The 18,311-nt window shown below is 38.9% G+C and overlaps 1 protein-coding gene across 3 annotated transcripts; it reads right to left on the bottom strand.

Annotated features, from left to right (window-relative positions):
- Positions 1-824: 824 nt before the first annotated feature.
- On the bottom strand, positions 825-10,470 carry LOC117462436 (chromodomain-helicase-DNA-binding protein 8-like). 3 transcript variants are annotated; one of them, XM_034104673.2, is made up of 8 exons: positions 10,194-10,470; positions 9,427-9,496; positions 9,234-9,345; positions 8,948-9,046; positions 8,357-8,468; positions 8,002-8,158; positions 7,709-7,863; positions 825-1,075 (listed from the first exon to the last, which is right to left on the bottom strand). In XM_034104673.2, the coding sequence occupies exons 5-7, from the start codon at positions 8,365-8,367 to the stop codon at positions 7,762-7,764; spliced, it is 270 nt and encodes an 89-aa protein (XP_033960564.1). In that variant the 5' UTR covers positions 8,368-8,468; positions 8,948-9,046; positions 9,234-9,345; positions 9,427-9,496; positions 10,194-10,470; the 3' UTR covers positions 825-1,075; positions 7,709-7,761. The 3 variants fall into 3 exon arrangements, with proteins under 3 accessions (XP_033960564.1, XP_071062344.1, XP_071062343.1); XM_071206243.1 differs by having other exon boundaries at positions 8,002-8,152; XM_071206242.1 differs by having other exon boundaries at positions 9,234-9,332.
- Positions 10,471-18,311: the final 7,841 nt, after the last annotated feature.

Here is an 18,311-nt window from a genome sequence, read left to right as displayed (position 1 = left end):
ACTTCATAGTACTTGTGGGGGTAGTTTCAGTCGTACTGAGTCCAACAGGATCAATTATCTCACGAAGAACTAATGGCAACACAAAATAATTCCCTCATCAAACTTAGCAGAAGTGCCCAGATTTTGTTCTCAGCAGGGGACTTTGACAGAGTATTCCTCAAACAATACACAGTAAAAGTACTTCAATGTATTGTAAGTAGCAGGCTAAATAATACAAAGTCAAACAGTATCAATTTAATTAAGAACTAATGGTAAAATCATATTTTTATCATTCATCAAAGATAGCAGAAAAACATGCATTATGTAGCCTACTAAGGAGGGGACTCTGACAGAGGACTACTCACAAAGTAGCTACACAGCAAAAGTAGGCTACTTCATTTTATTTCTGGTAGAAGTCAAAATAGTACCGAGTCCAACATTGTCAGTTTCCTTAAGAACTTGTGGTAAAACATATTTGTATCACTGGTCAAATATAGCAGGAATGAAGAGCAGCTGATTTGAAAGAAAAAAGACGCGAGAGACGGCGGAGTTGACCGCAGTGCAGAATCGCTGTATAGTTTAAATCTCCTAACAATGTTGTCCATTTTAGACATAGGCTTATTATATTTACAGCCCTTAATAACATCCATTTTCTGGGCTCAATGTGTGTCTTGGCCGTTTTCGTTGTGATCGATAAATTCACCTTGTTTCCCTTTGTTTATAATATTATCACCGCTTTTGTTTTGAAATCACTTCCGTGAGTTTCGCCCCGCCCCCCGTTGCACTGACCATTAGACCATTTAGTAAGGTAAAAAGCAAACAGCAAAAAGGCCACTCAAACGCTCTTCCGTTTACGTGTTTAATAAAGAAAAACAATTGGACGGTAGATACACAGATTTAAAATAGATGCATTTGATTTAAAAATAACAAATATAATTCAAAATGTAAACAGCAACAAAGAAATTATAAAAAATGTTTTTCTTTTTCTTGTTAATTCCCATTATCTTCTCTATTATGTATCTTCCGGTCTTTGCCAATCTGGCCAGCATCTCTTGGTCCTCCACGTCTTTCTCGTACAGCCACAGCTTGAAGCAAACTGAAAATAAGAAACAACAATGTTTTAACAAATCGTATTCAATTTGATGATAGAACTGTAAACAGAATAGCTGAAACTTTAACAAAATAAATAACTCAGTTACCTCTAATCATTAACCCATGTTTGTATCATGGAGTTAACTTTGTGTGTTGCTGCTAGCATACATAACACCTGACGTGGAAACGTTACTCGTGCATGGAGCTACAGAGCTACTAGAAAGACAGTCCGGTGCATTTCTCCGTCTGGATGTGAAGCACTTTTGCTAAATGTTTAGACAAATAGCTCGTGTTACCGCCCTCACATGCTAAACTCTTTTTGCACTATAGAGAGGCGAAGTCACGCCCATCTACTTCCGGCCCATGGGACCCCGGAAGCGAAAAATTAACATTGAATTCAATGGAGAGAGAACACGTATCTTTTGATCCCGTTTGAATTGTGCCACGAACTACACATATGATGTTTGTCAATCTTAAACAATAAGTTCCATGTCAAAAAAGTCACATTTTGTCGTAAAACTGTTGAAATATAAGACTATGAAAAATACGCGACTACAAAGACTACAAATCCCAAATCCCATTCTGGCTCGCGTAAGTGATGTCACAGGCGATAATTCTCCAAGTGGTTGCGACTCGTAATTAAAGCGAAGAAGAAGAAGAAGATCTCATAACCGATTTATTCCCTCCAATAAATAAGAGATTGCTAAAAATAAATTCACTTTTACAAGATGCCTGTGTGCTTTGTACCAGGTTGTAATCACATAAGTGATCAAACCACTTGCTCGTTCTATCGATTGCCGTCTGATGAAAGGACCAGGAGTCGCTGGATCAGACATATCAGGTAATACACATGTTGTGCATGGAACATATAGTCAAGTTAGCTACCTAGCTAGTAGCGACGAGTAGCGAGCACGGTTAGTTAGCATTACATTACTTAGCCTTGTCATTTTTAGTAGCCTTACCATGAAGTTATTATTTTATTACATGAAGTAAGAGTAGGAGTAGATGGTAAGTATTTCGTGAAACATTTAAAGAGTAGCCTACTGCGCCATCCACCGGGTGCTAAGGAAGCAGTCAGGGAGTCGAAGGCAGGCAGGGAGCTTTGCATGACAGATTCTTCTGGACGTGTTTCATTGTGATGACAGTAAGGGTGAGTCAATCTGTTTGTTGGAAAGACAGTAGTTGAGTGATTACTGAGAGAAAATTATTAGAAGGGATAATTATTCAAAGTGTTACTGTTGTGTTACTTTAAAGTGTTGTTACTGACCTTTTTCTCTTTTATTTCCTTTCCCTCACCTGTAACTGCTGAGACCCTGAGGAACATGCACACTGACCTGCTCTGGCAACCTGATTTCCACTGTACGTAATAGTATTTGGTTATGGTATATTATTTATATACATCAAAGGCACAATGCACCCCCCAGAGACACACATGTATTGAGTGTGATATTGTGCATAGGTCATGTGAAATCATCTTTACACACTAGAAAACTGTAGGAGCGGCAACTTGTTTTGAAATTGAATTTTTAATATCCGAAAATGAAGTTGATCCGTTTTCTTTATTTTTCTCTCTTCCCAGCTCCATCCATCACCATGCTCTGTTCCTGCAGGTCCTGCTTGCTAATCAATGCTCATATGTTTTCACACAATTACAAATAAAGTCAATGTATTGTATGACATGAAGTTGTGCTTCATTCGGAGTCAATAATACATCCATTCTGCCTTCATCCATTCTGCCTTCAACTACACAATGACTGTGGACTGCACCGACATCCATGTAGCTGCCCCCAGTAAGATGAACCAAGCAAAGGGTCACCATCATGCCTAAGGACATCCAGCTGCATCCGTGGAGAGAGGGCTTAAACTGACCTGAGACCAGCACACCCAAACACAACGGCTCTTTTAAGAGCCACCTACAGTTTCAAAGAGTTGCAATCCTACGTTATTATAATTATTCAACTGGTTCATGTGTCACTTAGTTTACTGAACCGTGATGAATGAAAGAAATGAGTGAGGTAGTGGTTTACTGAAGTTACAAAGACATTAATATATGAGTAACAGGTCAGTGTAAACACAAGCTTCTGTCAATTATGGATCATTCAAACTATATACAAATAATATGTAATAAAGTTCTAAAATAAGTATTCGGTATATTCCTTGATAGCTTTTGGAGAAGGTTGTTTTTAAGTTTACTAAAAATCTATCGTTTCAACTGTTTCACTTTATAAAAAGGAACAGGTGAGTAGAGCATTATTGAGTTTCTTATTCTGTCAGTAAATTATCCAAATGAAATGTTTATCATTATTTTAGTCAACCCTAAACAAATTGATTGTACCTTTTTAATAATGACCTTACATGGTCGGCAAAGTTAAATTAACTTCAATCAAATCTGTTCTGAGAACAAACTAATACATGTTTAAAGATAGGAACTTGCCATCCCACTGAAAAACAGTCCGTAGAGATTTAAAGGCGTAGTTGTAGTTCAGTCCAACGTTTCATTTGGATTCATTTCTCCAACAGTCAACTATTTTCATAAAGAATATATATATTTTTCAAAGTCAACTTTATTGTCAATCTTACTCAGTTTGTGTTTATAGACAGAGATCAAAAATACTTTTAAATCAAATAAAATTATACAATTTACAGATATGTATACAAATATATATATATATATATCCTATATAATGATGGTGGACACTTCACCTCCAGCAGGGCAGATGGCTGCACAAGTCCATCGGGGGATGCTCCCAAAACACCGACTCACTCACAAAGAGACCAGACTCGAACACTGTCTCCTGATAGGCCTGCACAAAAGCCTTCACCCCTTCGGCCTCGTTTACAACCCCCCAGTTGACAGCCATGACTCCATCCAAGTTGTACCCCCCGAGCACCCTCTTCATGAGGGACGCGCATGGAGTGGATGAAAGTCCCGACCGCAGCACAGCACCAAACTTGCTGGCTGTCAACCTGCCCCGCCTGTGTAACTGCCACTTTGTCCGGTGTCCTCCGGTGGCTGTCTGGATGGCAGCTTGCTGGTCTCTGCTCAGTCGCATTGAGGCAAGAATTGCCTCAAGCCACCGACCCCCATGCCCCTTCACCAGCTCCGGCACGGTGACAATGGCCTGATGTTGAGGCCGCGGCTCTGGCGACAAAAGCCATGCCATGCCACACTGTGCGCCCCTCAGTGCAGACCTGAACCAGTCTACATCCTGAGTGGCGATGTCTCTGGCCAGTGGGTTGTATGTCTCCTCTCACTGTTGGTAAAGTTGAGACACCGGCTGGACTACTTTGGAAGTGCCAGGCTTCCTCCACTGGCACTCGACATCTGTGGAGCTGATCTGCCACATGGCACATATTGCCAATGCTGCAGCGTGGCTGCATTTGTACATCCCCCGTGCACAATCACAGACAGCGCTCTGCATCGCGCCATCGTCTCCCATGCAGATCTGTACAAATAAAGAAAGTACCATGTTTGTTAGCATGCTATAATAGATTGAATGAGCAATAATACAAGGATGGTCCGGATCTGGGGGTGGGAGGGGTTATTTTTCCATAGTTTTGTCTGATTGTTGTTATTGTTTGTTTTTTCTGTATTTTCTGTATGTGTGTTGTACTGGTTGTGATTGTACATTGTATTTTTCTAAATGTGTATGAATACATTTTTGAAAAACATTTGATCAACAATAAAAAAGGATTTGGTCAGGATCTAGACTCAGTGTGTAGTTTATTAATTAATCAATGCTCTCTACATTAGGAAAACACATACCAGTGTACCCGAGGGAGTCACGCACAGCTGTGCCTGGATAACCAAACAAATTGACAAGATAACCAAAACCCTTGAATCTACACACAGCAAATAAACTCAAATGACACAACGAGATGTAAAAGGAGATCACACATACAGTATAGTCGATATAAAACTGGCCGCTTCAATCTGAAGAGCAACTAAAACAAAACACGGGAGTTTACCTTGTTCTTGTGAACACTAATGTTATCCACAGCATACACACAGACCACGAAGTTCTAAAGGAGAACACTAGTTACTGAAACAAAACACGTTAGTGTACCTTGTTAGCTAATGTTAGCTAGCTGACATTAACGTTACACATTGCACTCATATTACTCACCAACATCTTGTAAAGCCGGTCCCGCTGCTCTTACAGAACCGAATAACTCCCCTTTCGTGTATGTACAGCTCTCAACGTGTCCAGACTTGTAGTCACCTCGTTTTATACTTTTATTCTCATTCTGAAAGAAACAGGTGAAATTTGCTAACGTGACGGCCATCTTTGTGATGGTGACGCGTATTGTGCGAGACCAAGAGACCTGTAGTTCACTCAGCGGTTTCACACAAAAAAATGTGTAACTTCACAGTTTTACGACACATTTTAATTTTTTTGACTTGCAAAATATTCTTTTAAATTAATAAACATCATACACTGTATGTGTCATTCGTGGCACAATTCAAACGGGATCAAAAGATAACCTTTCTCTCTCCATTGACTTCAATGTATAATTTTACGCTTCCGGGGTCCCATGGAGGCTCCCGGAAAGGGAGGGACTTCGCCTCTCTATTGGCAACGAGCATTTTTCACCTCAAGACAAAGCCCCCAGGAAGTGCGCCGGACTCTGAGGAAAATATTCGTTGTGTCCAAACGGCGGTACTACAATTTCTTTATCAGTCTGTGACATCGACCGGCCCAGAAATACTTTTTCCCATTGACTAACATGGGGAAAGAGATGTCTGTAAATCGGTGGATAATTTTTTTGAAACTAAATAAACTTCCCAGTATGAACTATTGTATAGCCCTAGAATCATTAAGTCCTTAAAGCTGTAAAATGCACTGAAAGCCGAATCTAGATTTATTCTCTCTCTCTCCATTCATTCTAGTGAGCCGCAAGTGTGTGCTCGGGGGGGCGGGGCTTAAGGGGTGCTTAGTTCTCTCCGCCATGTGTTTGTGTGCGCACGCGTGCGTGTGTGTGTGTGTGTTGCATGCATGTAGCAGGTTCTGTGTGTAAACTGCCCCACCCCCTCGCACACCGACAGGGGAGAGAGATCTCTCGTCTGGATTGGAAATATCGAAAATAAATCATAGACGCACTTTGTAGTCTTATTGCATATTAGAAACGGAGTTGGCAACAGTAAGACTGCGATATAATGTTTATGTAGATATAATACATATGATATCTATTTTTTAAATGTCTCCAGCACCGATAAAAAGATCGATGACGTTAACGGTACCACGGTCTTTCATAATTCAGCCCCGGGGCCCATTTAATACCAGGGCTCGGTACCCATCCCTAGTTTTAATTATTACATCATCAATATTACATTTCAAATAACCAAGTACTTGGTGTCTCACAAAGCGCAAGTGGCTAGTGCTGCTAAGTAGTGTTAATTTCGTCAGCTATTTTTTAATTTAGTTTTCGTCTTAGTCCTGTGTTAAATTTTCTTTTTAGTTTTAGTCATATTTAGTCACCTTCATCCTGTTTTTATTTAGTCAAGTTTTAGTCGACTAAAACAGTAAACATTTTAGTCAAGATTTAGTCGACTAAAAGTCTGAGCATTTTAGTCTTATTTTAGTCGACTAAAACAGTAAACATTTTAGTCAAGATTTAGTCGACTAAAAGTCTGAGCATTTTAGTCTTATTTTAGTCAAAGAAAACTAATTATTTTAGTCTACTTTTTGTCAATGAAAACTGTTGAGTCTTTTTTAGTCATCAGATTATATAGAACATTTCAGTCAAACTAGTCTAGCCAAAACCAATAATTTGTCATTTTAGTATATAAATAGGATTATATCTTGTCCTTATTTGATGAAAAACACAGGTTGAATGATTAAGCAGCTTTGCAGAGAGTATCTGGTCAGGTTTGTGGTGGTTTTACCAGCTGTGTTTTGGCCACATTGCTTCCCTTCTGATAAAACAATGCATTCGCTTTTTTTCTCTGCCTCATTGTAACGAAAATGGGCCCAAATATCACATTGTTTCTTTCTCCCAAGCAGTGGTGGCTTTAGACTTTTTCGTTGTCAGTCATTTTGAGGGACAGGATCGTAACATTTCTGTCATAATCCATTATTATCCGTCGAGTGCACAATTTATCACTCACTCGCGCTGACGGGGGGGTATTCGGTTAACGCGAGTGCGACCACTGCTCCCAAGCCCTGTTGTTGCCATTTTATTTTCTGTTAAATAAGGTTAGTTAGACCATGAGTTAGACCCGAGTCTTTCACGTTAACAATGTGCCGCTGCCCGGTGTAATTCAAATGTACCGCCGCGCGCAGCACAGACACACACAGCTGCTGCCCTGCCAGTGCCGCAGCACCGGAAATGGAACTGCTGGGAAAAAAACTAACTATCAGAGATGTAACGTTATCTTTGATAATATTTCGTCTCCTAATTTTTCGTCAACGAAAGTAAAGAGAGATTTTGGCATAGTTTTTATTTAGTAAACTACATTTTCGTCTCGTCACTTTTCGTCAACGATATTGCATGATGATTTCGTTACAGTTATTGTTTACTGCCGTCGGTGCCGTCTCGTCATCGTCTCGTTTTCGTCATGGAAAAAAAGGTCGTTGACGAACATATTTCGTCATAGTTTTAGTCAACGAAATTAACACTACTGCTAAGAACATACCTGGTGATGGTGTTGATGGTGGCTCTTCGCTGCAGGATCTGGTCGATGTCCTCCTAGCAGAAGCGATTGCCTTCGTCGTTCTCATCCATGATGGCGGCGTAGGCTCCTTTCCTCAGCAGGTCCTCGATCTCCTTCTTGGAGAACTGCTGGACCGGCTAAAGGCGACGCAGAGAGACATTTACACAAGTGGATTTAGAAAACTCTTTTTGAAAATAAACTAAGCGTACTGCAACAGCGACTGACCCAAACATGACTTGGCATCTAGAAATATGACAGATTTTTATTTTTCTCACCCCGTTGTTGTTGCCACTCATGCTCTGCAGGACGGCACGGTCCAGCCCGAGCTTCAGACTAGCTTTATCCAGCATTTCCCTCTCATAGTTTCTAGTGATCAGACGGTACACCTTCACCGCCTTAGACTGGCCAAAACAATGACGAACCGAGCTTGAGCTTGAAATAAAAAATGAAAAGAGGGGTCAAAAGAGCATCATGTGCAGCTGCTGTTCAACGTTTTTAAGCATTAAATGGGAAAATATACACTTAAAGAACCGAGGGAATAAACGGAAAGACTGTTGTTGTTGTTGTAGCCCTATTGAACTATCTTTAGGACGGACAGAGCAGATATATATATATATATATATATTGTACCTGCAGGTCATTTTGAGGGTTCCAGTCAGAGTGGAATATCACACAGGTGTCTGCAGCAGTGAGGTTCACAAGCTCTTGATCAGGTGTTTGATGTGGGCTGGCATGATCCTTTCTGCAGCGATGAATAAAGAACAAAGAAGACATTATTAATAATAGTAACAACAATAATATTAGTATAACTATTTATATAGCACTTACACAATAATTGCAAAGTGATTCTCACAACAAAACAATAAAAAAACTAATTATTATAGGAATGTTAAAATACAAATAAATGATAAAGATTCTGAGGCCGACTACAAAAGGTAGACTCCATGGCTCTTGATGACATCAATGAGCAGTCCCAAAACATGCTGCTGTATCAAAAGAAATAGGTCCAGATTTCTTCTATTTAGTGTTGGATGATTTGTTGTATTGATTGCTGATGGATGTTAAGATATGTTTTACAATTATAACAAAAAGATTATTGTAATTGGAATCAACAAGTTTACAAATCGTAGTTTTAATAAAATCACTAGCAATATAGGATTTATTCAACAGCGGTAAAGCATTAAGTTACTAAATTAACGTACACTGAACTGTAAAACTTACCACTATTTAGGAAAGGACCTGATCAGAAGGATTGACTAGTAAGACAGCAAAGAGGCGGAGGAGGTCTCTGTCATGTACAACCATTGGTAGATGTTACACCTGAAAGAAAGATAAGGAAATAAGACAACACAGGAGGACAAACACCTTCTTAAGTAAAAGACCAAATCATGTCAAGCTTTAACCTGAGGCTGTTTTTTCAGTCTTTACAATGCACAGTTGGAAATTACATTCCAAAAGCTCAATTCAAACTCAACACCATAAATAACTGGGTACCAAAGTGCTTTACCTGATAGGACACGTTCCACACGGAGCAGCAACCATCCAGCTGGCCGTATGCTGCATATCATCTCCTCCCTCTCCACTGTTTCCAGTAGATCTCTACTGCCTGTCCAATAAAACTGAAATGCCCCAAAACAATCATATTTAAAAAGTTAAAAACAATAACTTGCTTTTGGAATTCAAATGTATTATAATCTCACCTTTTTCCTGGATGTCAGGAAGGCGTTCCCTTCAAGTCCGCAACCAGTCATAGGAGTTCAAATGCAAAGCCTGAAAGATGACAAGAGCGGGAGACTTACATGTTACAAGATAAGTAATACCAGAGCAGTGTTTAGGACATGCAGAGAACAGATCAAATCCCCTGACAGGCTCACACACTTTGGTGATGTCCTCATCAGATAATGATGTTTCATTTTTAGCAGAAAAGTAACATTACTCAAGGTATATGTTGGACCCAACTCATGTACAGTATGTTTTGCATCTCCTCAACAATGGTCTGTATAGTTGAGTAGAAACAAACTGTCCCTACAGTTTCAGGTAGATTAACAAAGAAAAGTTTGCAATGAAGCACAAAACCCCTCTTTGTATTAAGCTAGCTGCGACAGAAAGTACAGCTTAACATGCTAACCTGGTGGAGTTAGCTAACGTTAGCTAACTTCATGTCCAACACAAAACCTCTAACGTGCATTACATTGACGATTTTAAACACAACTTAACTCTCTCAACTTGTAAAATAACGTTAATTTAACATACCCTTAAATAACTACATCACGTTTTTCAGGGGCAACACAAACTGCAGAAAACGTTAGCTGCTAACTGTTGTTAGCTAAGACAGCTAGCTCGTAACGATAGCCTCCTAGCAAACGTAAGGTTACGTTAACATTAACTTAACGTTGTAAGAAAGCAAAACGAACCTTCGAGACATATTTTACTCTCAGACTGGGTGTAATTGTGTAGCGTTGCTTACCTCCAGAAGGACTTTTAGCTGTTTCCCAGTAGAGACTAGAGAGAGCTGTCAGAGCGGTTGCTCTCAGAAGAGCAGCATTGGGCGGACCAGAGAAGACCAGATAAGAACCAGTTAAGTCTTGGAGCCCACCGACGTCTTCCATGTTGTTATTTTCATTTAGTAGTTTGCCTTATAGTCCTTCTCCTCCATTTTCTTCCTCTTCTCGAGTAGTCAGTGTGGTGCTGTTGCTTTGGTCTGGGTCTCTGGACCTGTGAGCTAACCACGCCCCGTTCATTTGCATATAACGAATGGAAATGTCTGATCATGAAATAGAAGTCACATGAAATAAGCCGTTATGAAATACGAGTCTCTTGAAATAAAGAAACGCGTCATTATGAAATACAAGTCATCTGAAATAAATAAATATGTCATTATGAAATACGAGTCTCTTGAAATAAATAAATGTGTCATTATGAAATACAAGTCTCTTGAAATAAATAAATGTGTCATTATGAAATACAAGTCTCTTGAAATAAATAAATGTGTCATTATGAAATAAAAGTCCCATGAAATAAATAAATGTGTATTTAAATGTACATGTATACATATTTATTGCCTAATTTATTTATTTTATAATTTATTTCATAGGCATATTTATATATATATGTATTTATTTAATTATTTATGTATATATTTATTTATTTATTTAATATTGGCTTAAATGGCATTCCATAGTTGGAATAAAATCCAGGTAACTGTAAAGCTGATAAGGGAAGTGGCTTGCCAGTCTTTTCACAATTCCAAAATATGGTGACAGCCTGTATATAGATTTTTTAAAGTTTAATTTACCACTTAACCATAGTATTGAAGATAGCAGATCATTCATAACATTATACATACAAATGATCGAAATCAAATGTATTATTACATTTACAGCCTTCTGTAGATCAGATTTTTCACTTTTGTGTTGTGCGGGATACGTAGGAGATGGGAAAAGAGGTGTCATTCGGGCTATGTACTCTGAGCATCCTCACCCTGGGTTCTGCAGCCATTTTTGCTCAACGGATGCTGGGAATTTTGAGTAGGAGGTACCTGGTGTTAAGGCCCCGATATTCAAAACACAGCATTGTTTTTTGCGTTAAAAACAGGCTAACCTTGACGCTGATTTGGGTGACTTGTGTAATTTGTGGAGAAGCGAAGAGTTGTAGTTTTGGTATACAGGTATAAAATACTTTGACAGTAACAAAAACGTTTTTTTAAATAACAGTACAGTTTAAAAGGGGAGTGATTTGTAAAATATCCATAAAGAAAAAGAGTAATCTGCTTACAGTTCTGTTTCATATGGGTGTTGAGAGATGTATCCATTGATCTCTTCATTTTGCTCTCAAAGTGCACCAGATTGATGCTTTTAACTTCAATATTTAAAAACAAATTTGCACACATCTTGTGTCCATATCTTTCTGTTTTGGTGGTCATGCCACAACCGTGTATGCATGCATGCGCGAGTCATGGTAAAATATCTGGATGAAGAGGTTGCTTTTTCTTTGCACAGCATGAAAGAAAGGTGAAATGAATGGGCTGTGATTTTAGATTTTTTTAAGCAGAAATTGAGTTCAATAATTTGTACGGCCCTTGGAGAAAGTTGTAAACATTGAAATGGCCCTTGAGAGAAAAAAGTTCCCCACCCCTGATCTAAATAGTAATAAAAACCCTTTATTTGTAACTTAACATCTCTGTCTCCTATCCGTATATTATAAAGAATAGCCAGTTAATTGACGCATTATAGCGCAGGCCTTTGTCAGATGGTATATTACGCTGTTTTTTCTGTTTCCAATAGTTCTCTCTTATTTCACCATACAGGTGTTTGCATCCCTGAATATAAGTAGGCCTATAATGTTAAACAGAACATGCTGTGATGTCGCTCTGTTCAGAGCGACACCATTGTTTCCAAACAACTGGTCTGTGCACGCTTACATTAACCTGCAGTGTCAGATTTTAATAAAAGAACAGGGAGAGCAGATTCTCCAAACTGTTCCATTTAAAGGCTGCTGAGACATGAGGATGCCAGGCTAAAACTTGGCAATATTGATGCGTTATAAATTAGAAACGGGATTTCTAATGTCGATAGAGCATTACATCCACATTGTGGATCGTCTTATCAGTTATCATTATTAAACATGATTGGATAAAAGTAGAGCTGATTGCCCAAACCTAACTTCTGTATATAAAGAAGGTACACACCCCAAACACAATAACTAACATGTATACATTACTTTGAGCAAAGCTACACGACTAGTAATACCTTTACACTACACCAATTCATTACACAATTTTGTATGTAAGGATTACACTACCACTATATAGCACTAGTACAACAATATTATCAATAAATAAACCCATATCCTAACTGATTTCTGCACTACAGACATCATTAGGATAGGCAACAACAAAGTACTGTTGTTAAATAGTTAAATATTTGTCTTTTTTTCTGTTTCAGTCCTGACCCCAGAAGACGCCATAAGCCGCTAAAAGCGTGTTCTTGAGGCGGTAACAGGGCTCTCAAGTCTCACGCATTTGGCGTGAGACACACGCATTCCACTCCATTCACACGCTTACACGCCACACCTTGTATTTCTCACGCAGAGATTTCTTTCCAGGGTACCGCCCACCAAGTTGCGCCGCAATTTTGTAAACAAACTAGTACAGAATCACTGTAGCCACGCATCAACCAATCAAAAGAATGTAAGCTATCGAACAGCCAATTAGAAAATAACATGGCTGTATCCGGGTAGGATTTAGACATTCTGCCCTATACTTTATAGACAGTAGTGCTGTAGCGTCGACGCGTCGACTTCAAAATATCGTCGACGACATATTTCCGCGTCGACGCGTCGCTACACACACGTGGGTGTGTAAACAAAGCAACAAGCAGTTCGCACTTCAAACACAATGGAGACTGAAACGGCTACCACCTCCTCACAGGATTGCGCACGAAGCCCTCAAACGAAAACATCTCGCCCTAGGTCTTCAAAAGCATGGGAATATTTTAAAGTTAGTCCAAAACACAAAGATATTGTCATTTGCAGTCTTTGCCAAATGGAGTTGGCATATCACACAAGCACAACGGCTATGTTGGAACATTTAAAGCGGCAGCTAGCTGTGGTGGCTACCATTAGCATCTAGCATTTGCTCTCCGATTTTTACATAAAAATGGAATTATGGATTATAAATTCAATCATTTTATTATACATAGACGTTAAAAACCTATGGATTAACCGATTCAGCCGCGTTTTTTCTCATTTTAATGCCATTGAACACGTCTTTTGATCAGATTGACAGCTGGTGAGACGATCTCCCTAGAAGCTCTGTAAAGGTACGTGTTGTGATGACTGTATTTGCTTCCCCTGTCGCGAGTCCGGATCACTCAGTGATGATACTATATACCTACATAATCTGTGGAGTCTCAGCTTTAATCGGATATTTTATATATGCAGCTACGATAAGTAATAAGGGTACTTTTATCTTGAGTTCTGTGCCAATGTCCGTTAGCATTTTTCGCTCATGGGTCATTTAGATGCTTCTTATGAGACTTGTGTTTTGTTTTGGTAAACATGGTTTGTATCGTCAGTTAGCTGAGATTATTCCCGTTAATCTGGTATAACACATTAATAGTTTGTTAAATATTAAGATCCCCTGAGACACCGTATCGTGGAAAAAAAAATTTGTACATTACTTTTTTTACATTACGTTTTTTATGAATTGAACAACAGAAAAATAATCGTTAGATTAGTCGACTAATCGATCAAATAATCGCCCGATTAATCGTTTTCGAAATAATCCTTTCCCCCCAGCACTAATAGACAGGTAAGGGTTTCAACATTTTCCAGGATTTCAATACTTTGATTGAATACATTAATCAGTTCTTTACACATGGTGCTCTTTTTAGATTTCAGGAACTACTACCTTTCCATGGGCCGGAGGAACAGGACAAGGTGTGTGAGGAGTTCCTGGAATATCAGCTGTTTTGGGGGAGTATGTCCTCAATCAAGTGCAAGGTAAGAAATATTTGGCACCACATGACATGCACATAATCAATTGAAATCAAAAGCAAAGCATTTGAGTAATAGAGTCTCTTGGTTCCTTTTTTTAAAGGTGACCGGTTTGAGCCAGTTTGGGAGGCTCACTAAAATAGCTCAACTTGTTCTAGTGCTCCCTCACTCTAATGCCGACGCGGAGAGGGTTGCCACCAACACCTACAACAAAAAACACACACACACACACACACACACACACACACACACACACACACACACACACACACACACACACACACACACACACACACACACACACACACACACACACACACACACACACACACACACACACACACACACACACACACACACACACACACACACACATCCCTTCACTAAGAATTAAATAAATATGTTTTTATTTGTATGAATTTATGTGTCATTTATCAGATAAGACCACCGTCCCCACCCAAAGCCCCGCCGCTGCCAAAATCTCACTCTGAACTCTGTTCAAAACTTGAGAGCCCTGCGGTAAACAAGGGGAATAATAAAACGGCGGCTTACAGAGCGGTAGGAGTGGACCGCAAAACCATTGCCGACACTGCAGGAATTGCAGAACTGCATGCCGTGAACCCGGGCATCTACCAAGACATCCGGGGAACACTGAAGAAGGGGGAAACCCTTCTCCATTTCTCGGAGATGTGTAAAGTTGCCATAAAGGACCAACATTTAGAGGGGAAGGTCCAGGACTTGAAAACCAATGGAGGACTATTATCCATTAATCCAAAGGGGAAGTGAGGAAGGAATGGATGTTTTTTTGGTTTGCACTTGTTTTTAGTTTTCTTTTATAAAAAGTATTTTTTATTTCCATTTTTTTTTTTTGTTATGTTCATCGTTGTTTGAATAAAAATGTAAAACTTCAGTGTTTGTTTGTTTGTTAAACTGATTAACTAATGGTGAGGTAATCATTAGTTAATGGGTAACTACTGTTTTTCATGCATTACTTTACTTGAGGGGACACACAATGCTTAACGAATGGTTAAGTAGGCATTAGGTAATGGGTAACTACTGTTTTTTGTTATGATTCTGTTTAGTTGTATTTTTGTTGTGTGCTTCTGTGTGCTATTTCCTGTCTCACCCCTCTCTTCTCTGTTTTCCTCTGCAGGGCTGGTGTGTGACAGGGAGTTGGCTGGCTCCTCCCAGTAGCAGACGAGGCACACCTGTTTCCACTCACCTCTTTACCTGTAGAGATAAAAGCCTGGTCCTCATGCCTCTTCCCTGCCAGATAATTCCTCTGTGTGTCGACCCTCCGGTGTGTCTCGCTGCTCTCTTCGTTGTTTGGATTATTGTTTGGATTTTTACCAGCCAACTTCCTGACTCCACTGCCGTATTTTTTGTTCTCTGCTTGAATAAAGCTTTTTGTTTATTAACCATCTCTCTCCAGTCTTTTGCTTTGGGGTCCAAAATTCTATAGGCCGTAACAGTTTTTGATGCATTACTTTACTTGAGGGGACACACAATGCTTAATGAATGGTAAGGTAAGCATTACTTAATGGGTAACTACTGTTTTAGTAACGGAAAGGTAATCATTAGGTAATGGGTAACTACTGTTTTTGTTTGCGTTCCTTGAGTTTACCGTACCCAAACGGCCTAAGTAATGGTAAGGTAAATCGGATCCACCTCCACCAGGGTGGGACCCAAGCCAGCCGAAGATGGCAGGTTTAAATGTGCCCTGCTGCAGCGGACCATTGCTTCAATCAAAGTCTCCCAGGAACTCCTCATTAAGTAACCATTAACGAATGATTCATTAATACAGTACCCCAGTCTGTTTACCAGCAACTAACTAACCATCCATTGCAGTCACTGAGGAACTACTCATTAAGTAACCATTAACGAATGATTCGTTAATACAATACCCCCCCAGTCTGTATACCAGTAACTAACCATAAGTTCACTGAGGAACTACTCATTAACTAACCATTAACGAATGATTCGTTAATACAGTACCCCCCAGTCTGTTTACCAGTAACTAACCATTAGTTCCTCAATCGCAGTCACTGAGGAACTACTCATTAACTAACCATTAGCTATCTAGTAGTTCCTCAGTAACTAAGCACATTTTGTGTACCTTATTGTAAAGTGTTACCAACTTATTTTCCAATATACTGAAGTTCTCCATTGGCAAGAAGTCTTCTTCGTAAGAGAAGTCCGTTAACCGATTGATTTATGTTGAGTAACAAGGCATTTTGATTTCATAATAATACCTGCAGGACTGGTCTGTGATCACCACAGATCCGTTATGCAGCAGATCCATCTTGAGCAAACGGGATGAAATTAAAAATATGAGGATATGGCAGCTGTGTCATATTTGCTGAGATATAAAATGAAGAAGTGAGTCTTGTATTAAAGTGAGTTATTGTTTCTACACCTTTCAAAGGAGTCCATAAAATCAACTGCTGCGATCGACTCACCAGAAGAAGTTACATTATTATTATTATTATTATTATATATAATTTGTTAGACGCCTTTATCCAAAGCGACTTACACACATTCAGTACTGTGGACAATTCCCACAGGAGTAATTTGGGGTGAAGTGTCTTGCCCTTCACACAACGACATGCTGACTGCAGTGGGACTCAAACTTGCTATCCCTTGATTCAAAGTCCAGCACTCTATCCACTGAGCCACAGCCACCTCTCAAATCAAATATGAGATCACCATTTTTCAGCCTGAACAAAAAATTCCTTTCTTTTTTCTTTCCTATGGGAACATTCAGCTATTGTACATCTTTCAGTGAGGTGTTCAAACTTAATGTGATGAATATTGGGTTACATAAAGGCGAATGAAACCTATCCCTGATATGTATACTTGTTTTGTAGCTGACACCTCCACGCCCTGTCATCAACATCTGAGTGAAAACAATGAGGAAAGTAAAATAAAGTGAAGGTCCAACAAAAGCTCCAGAGGGACCCAAGTACATAAGATCAATCTCCCAATGCCGGGGCTGTAATTTGTCCTGAATGAGGAGCTGTCGAGCAAATATTTGAAACCAATATGAATCAGCATTCAGTACAATGGATGATTGTTATTCTTGTCTGTGTTCCAAAGCAGAAACCAAGGGTCCTTCTCTATAGTGTTTAATGCTGCAAATGTACAGCCTGACAAAACCACTTTAGTGACCTTTTCCCACGGACAGTAAAGAGGTACATTTACTCAAGTACTGTACCTAATTACAATGTTCTGCTAGTGCTACTTTATTGGACATTTTACATTTTCTGCTGCCAATACTGAATGTGTTTTCACAATTATTATTTTATAACTGAAGTTACTTTGGAGATTCTGATTTATAATACAAAATATAATCAACAAAACTATTTATAATGCATTATAGGTCAATATCAACTTTATTGATCCCAGTAGATATAGTAAAAACAAACATTCATTTAAAAGGATGAACACATGAATATAACATTTCGTTTTGGGCCAGAATAACTACTCTTATATTTTGTATTTTTTGTATTTATTTATGCTAATACTATTTTAGCATTAGCAATTCTCACTACAGATTATATTTACACTATGGTAATATAACTTTTAATCAAGTATTACATCTCAGTACTTCATCCACCACTGCTAATGGGTTATGCAATTTTAACTGTATCTTTTTTTCTTAAAGCTTTACTACAATTGAAAAATACATGGAACTGTCTTCCACATTGTGTGTATTCAAGTACAATGATTGAAGAGATCTAAATTCACTTTATTGTAAACATTAAATAATATGGTCAGTATATGGAAATTCTGTATACAATGGAGTCTAAATCAAGGGATGAAGAAACTATCATCTGTTGTTCCATCTGGGTTTTATAACTTGGCTTTTACATTACATTACATTTAACTGACGCTTTTATCCAAAGCGACTTACAATAAGTGCGTTCGACCAACAAAATACAAACTTGAAGAAAACAGAATCATATAAGTACATCAGGTTTCATAGAGCAAAAACATTTCAAGTGCTACTCAACTGGCTTTAGGTAAGCCAGTCCTTTATTTGTATATAAGTGCTTGGTTAATAGTTCTATCGCTCGAAGTGGAGTCGAAA

This window comes from Pseudochaenichthys georgianus, chromosome 17 (assembly GCF_902827115.2).
Source record: "Pseudochaenichthys georgianus chromosome 17, fPseGeo1.2, whole genome shotgun sequence".
NCBI classification, from domain to species: Eukaryota; Metazoa; Chordata; class Actinopteri; order Perciformes; family Channichthyidae; genus Pseudochaenichthys; species Pseudochaenichthys georgianus.
The sequence above is the reverse complement of the archived record's forward strand: the minus strand, read 5'-3'. Positions and strand labels throughout refer to the sequence as shown.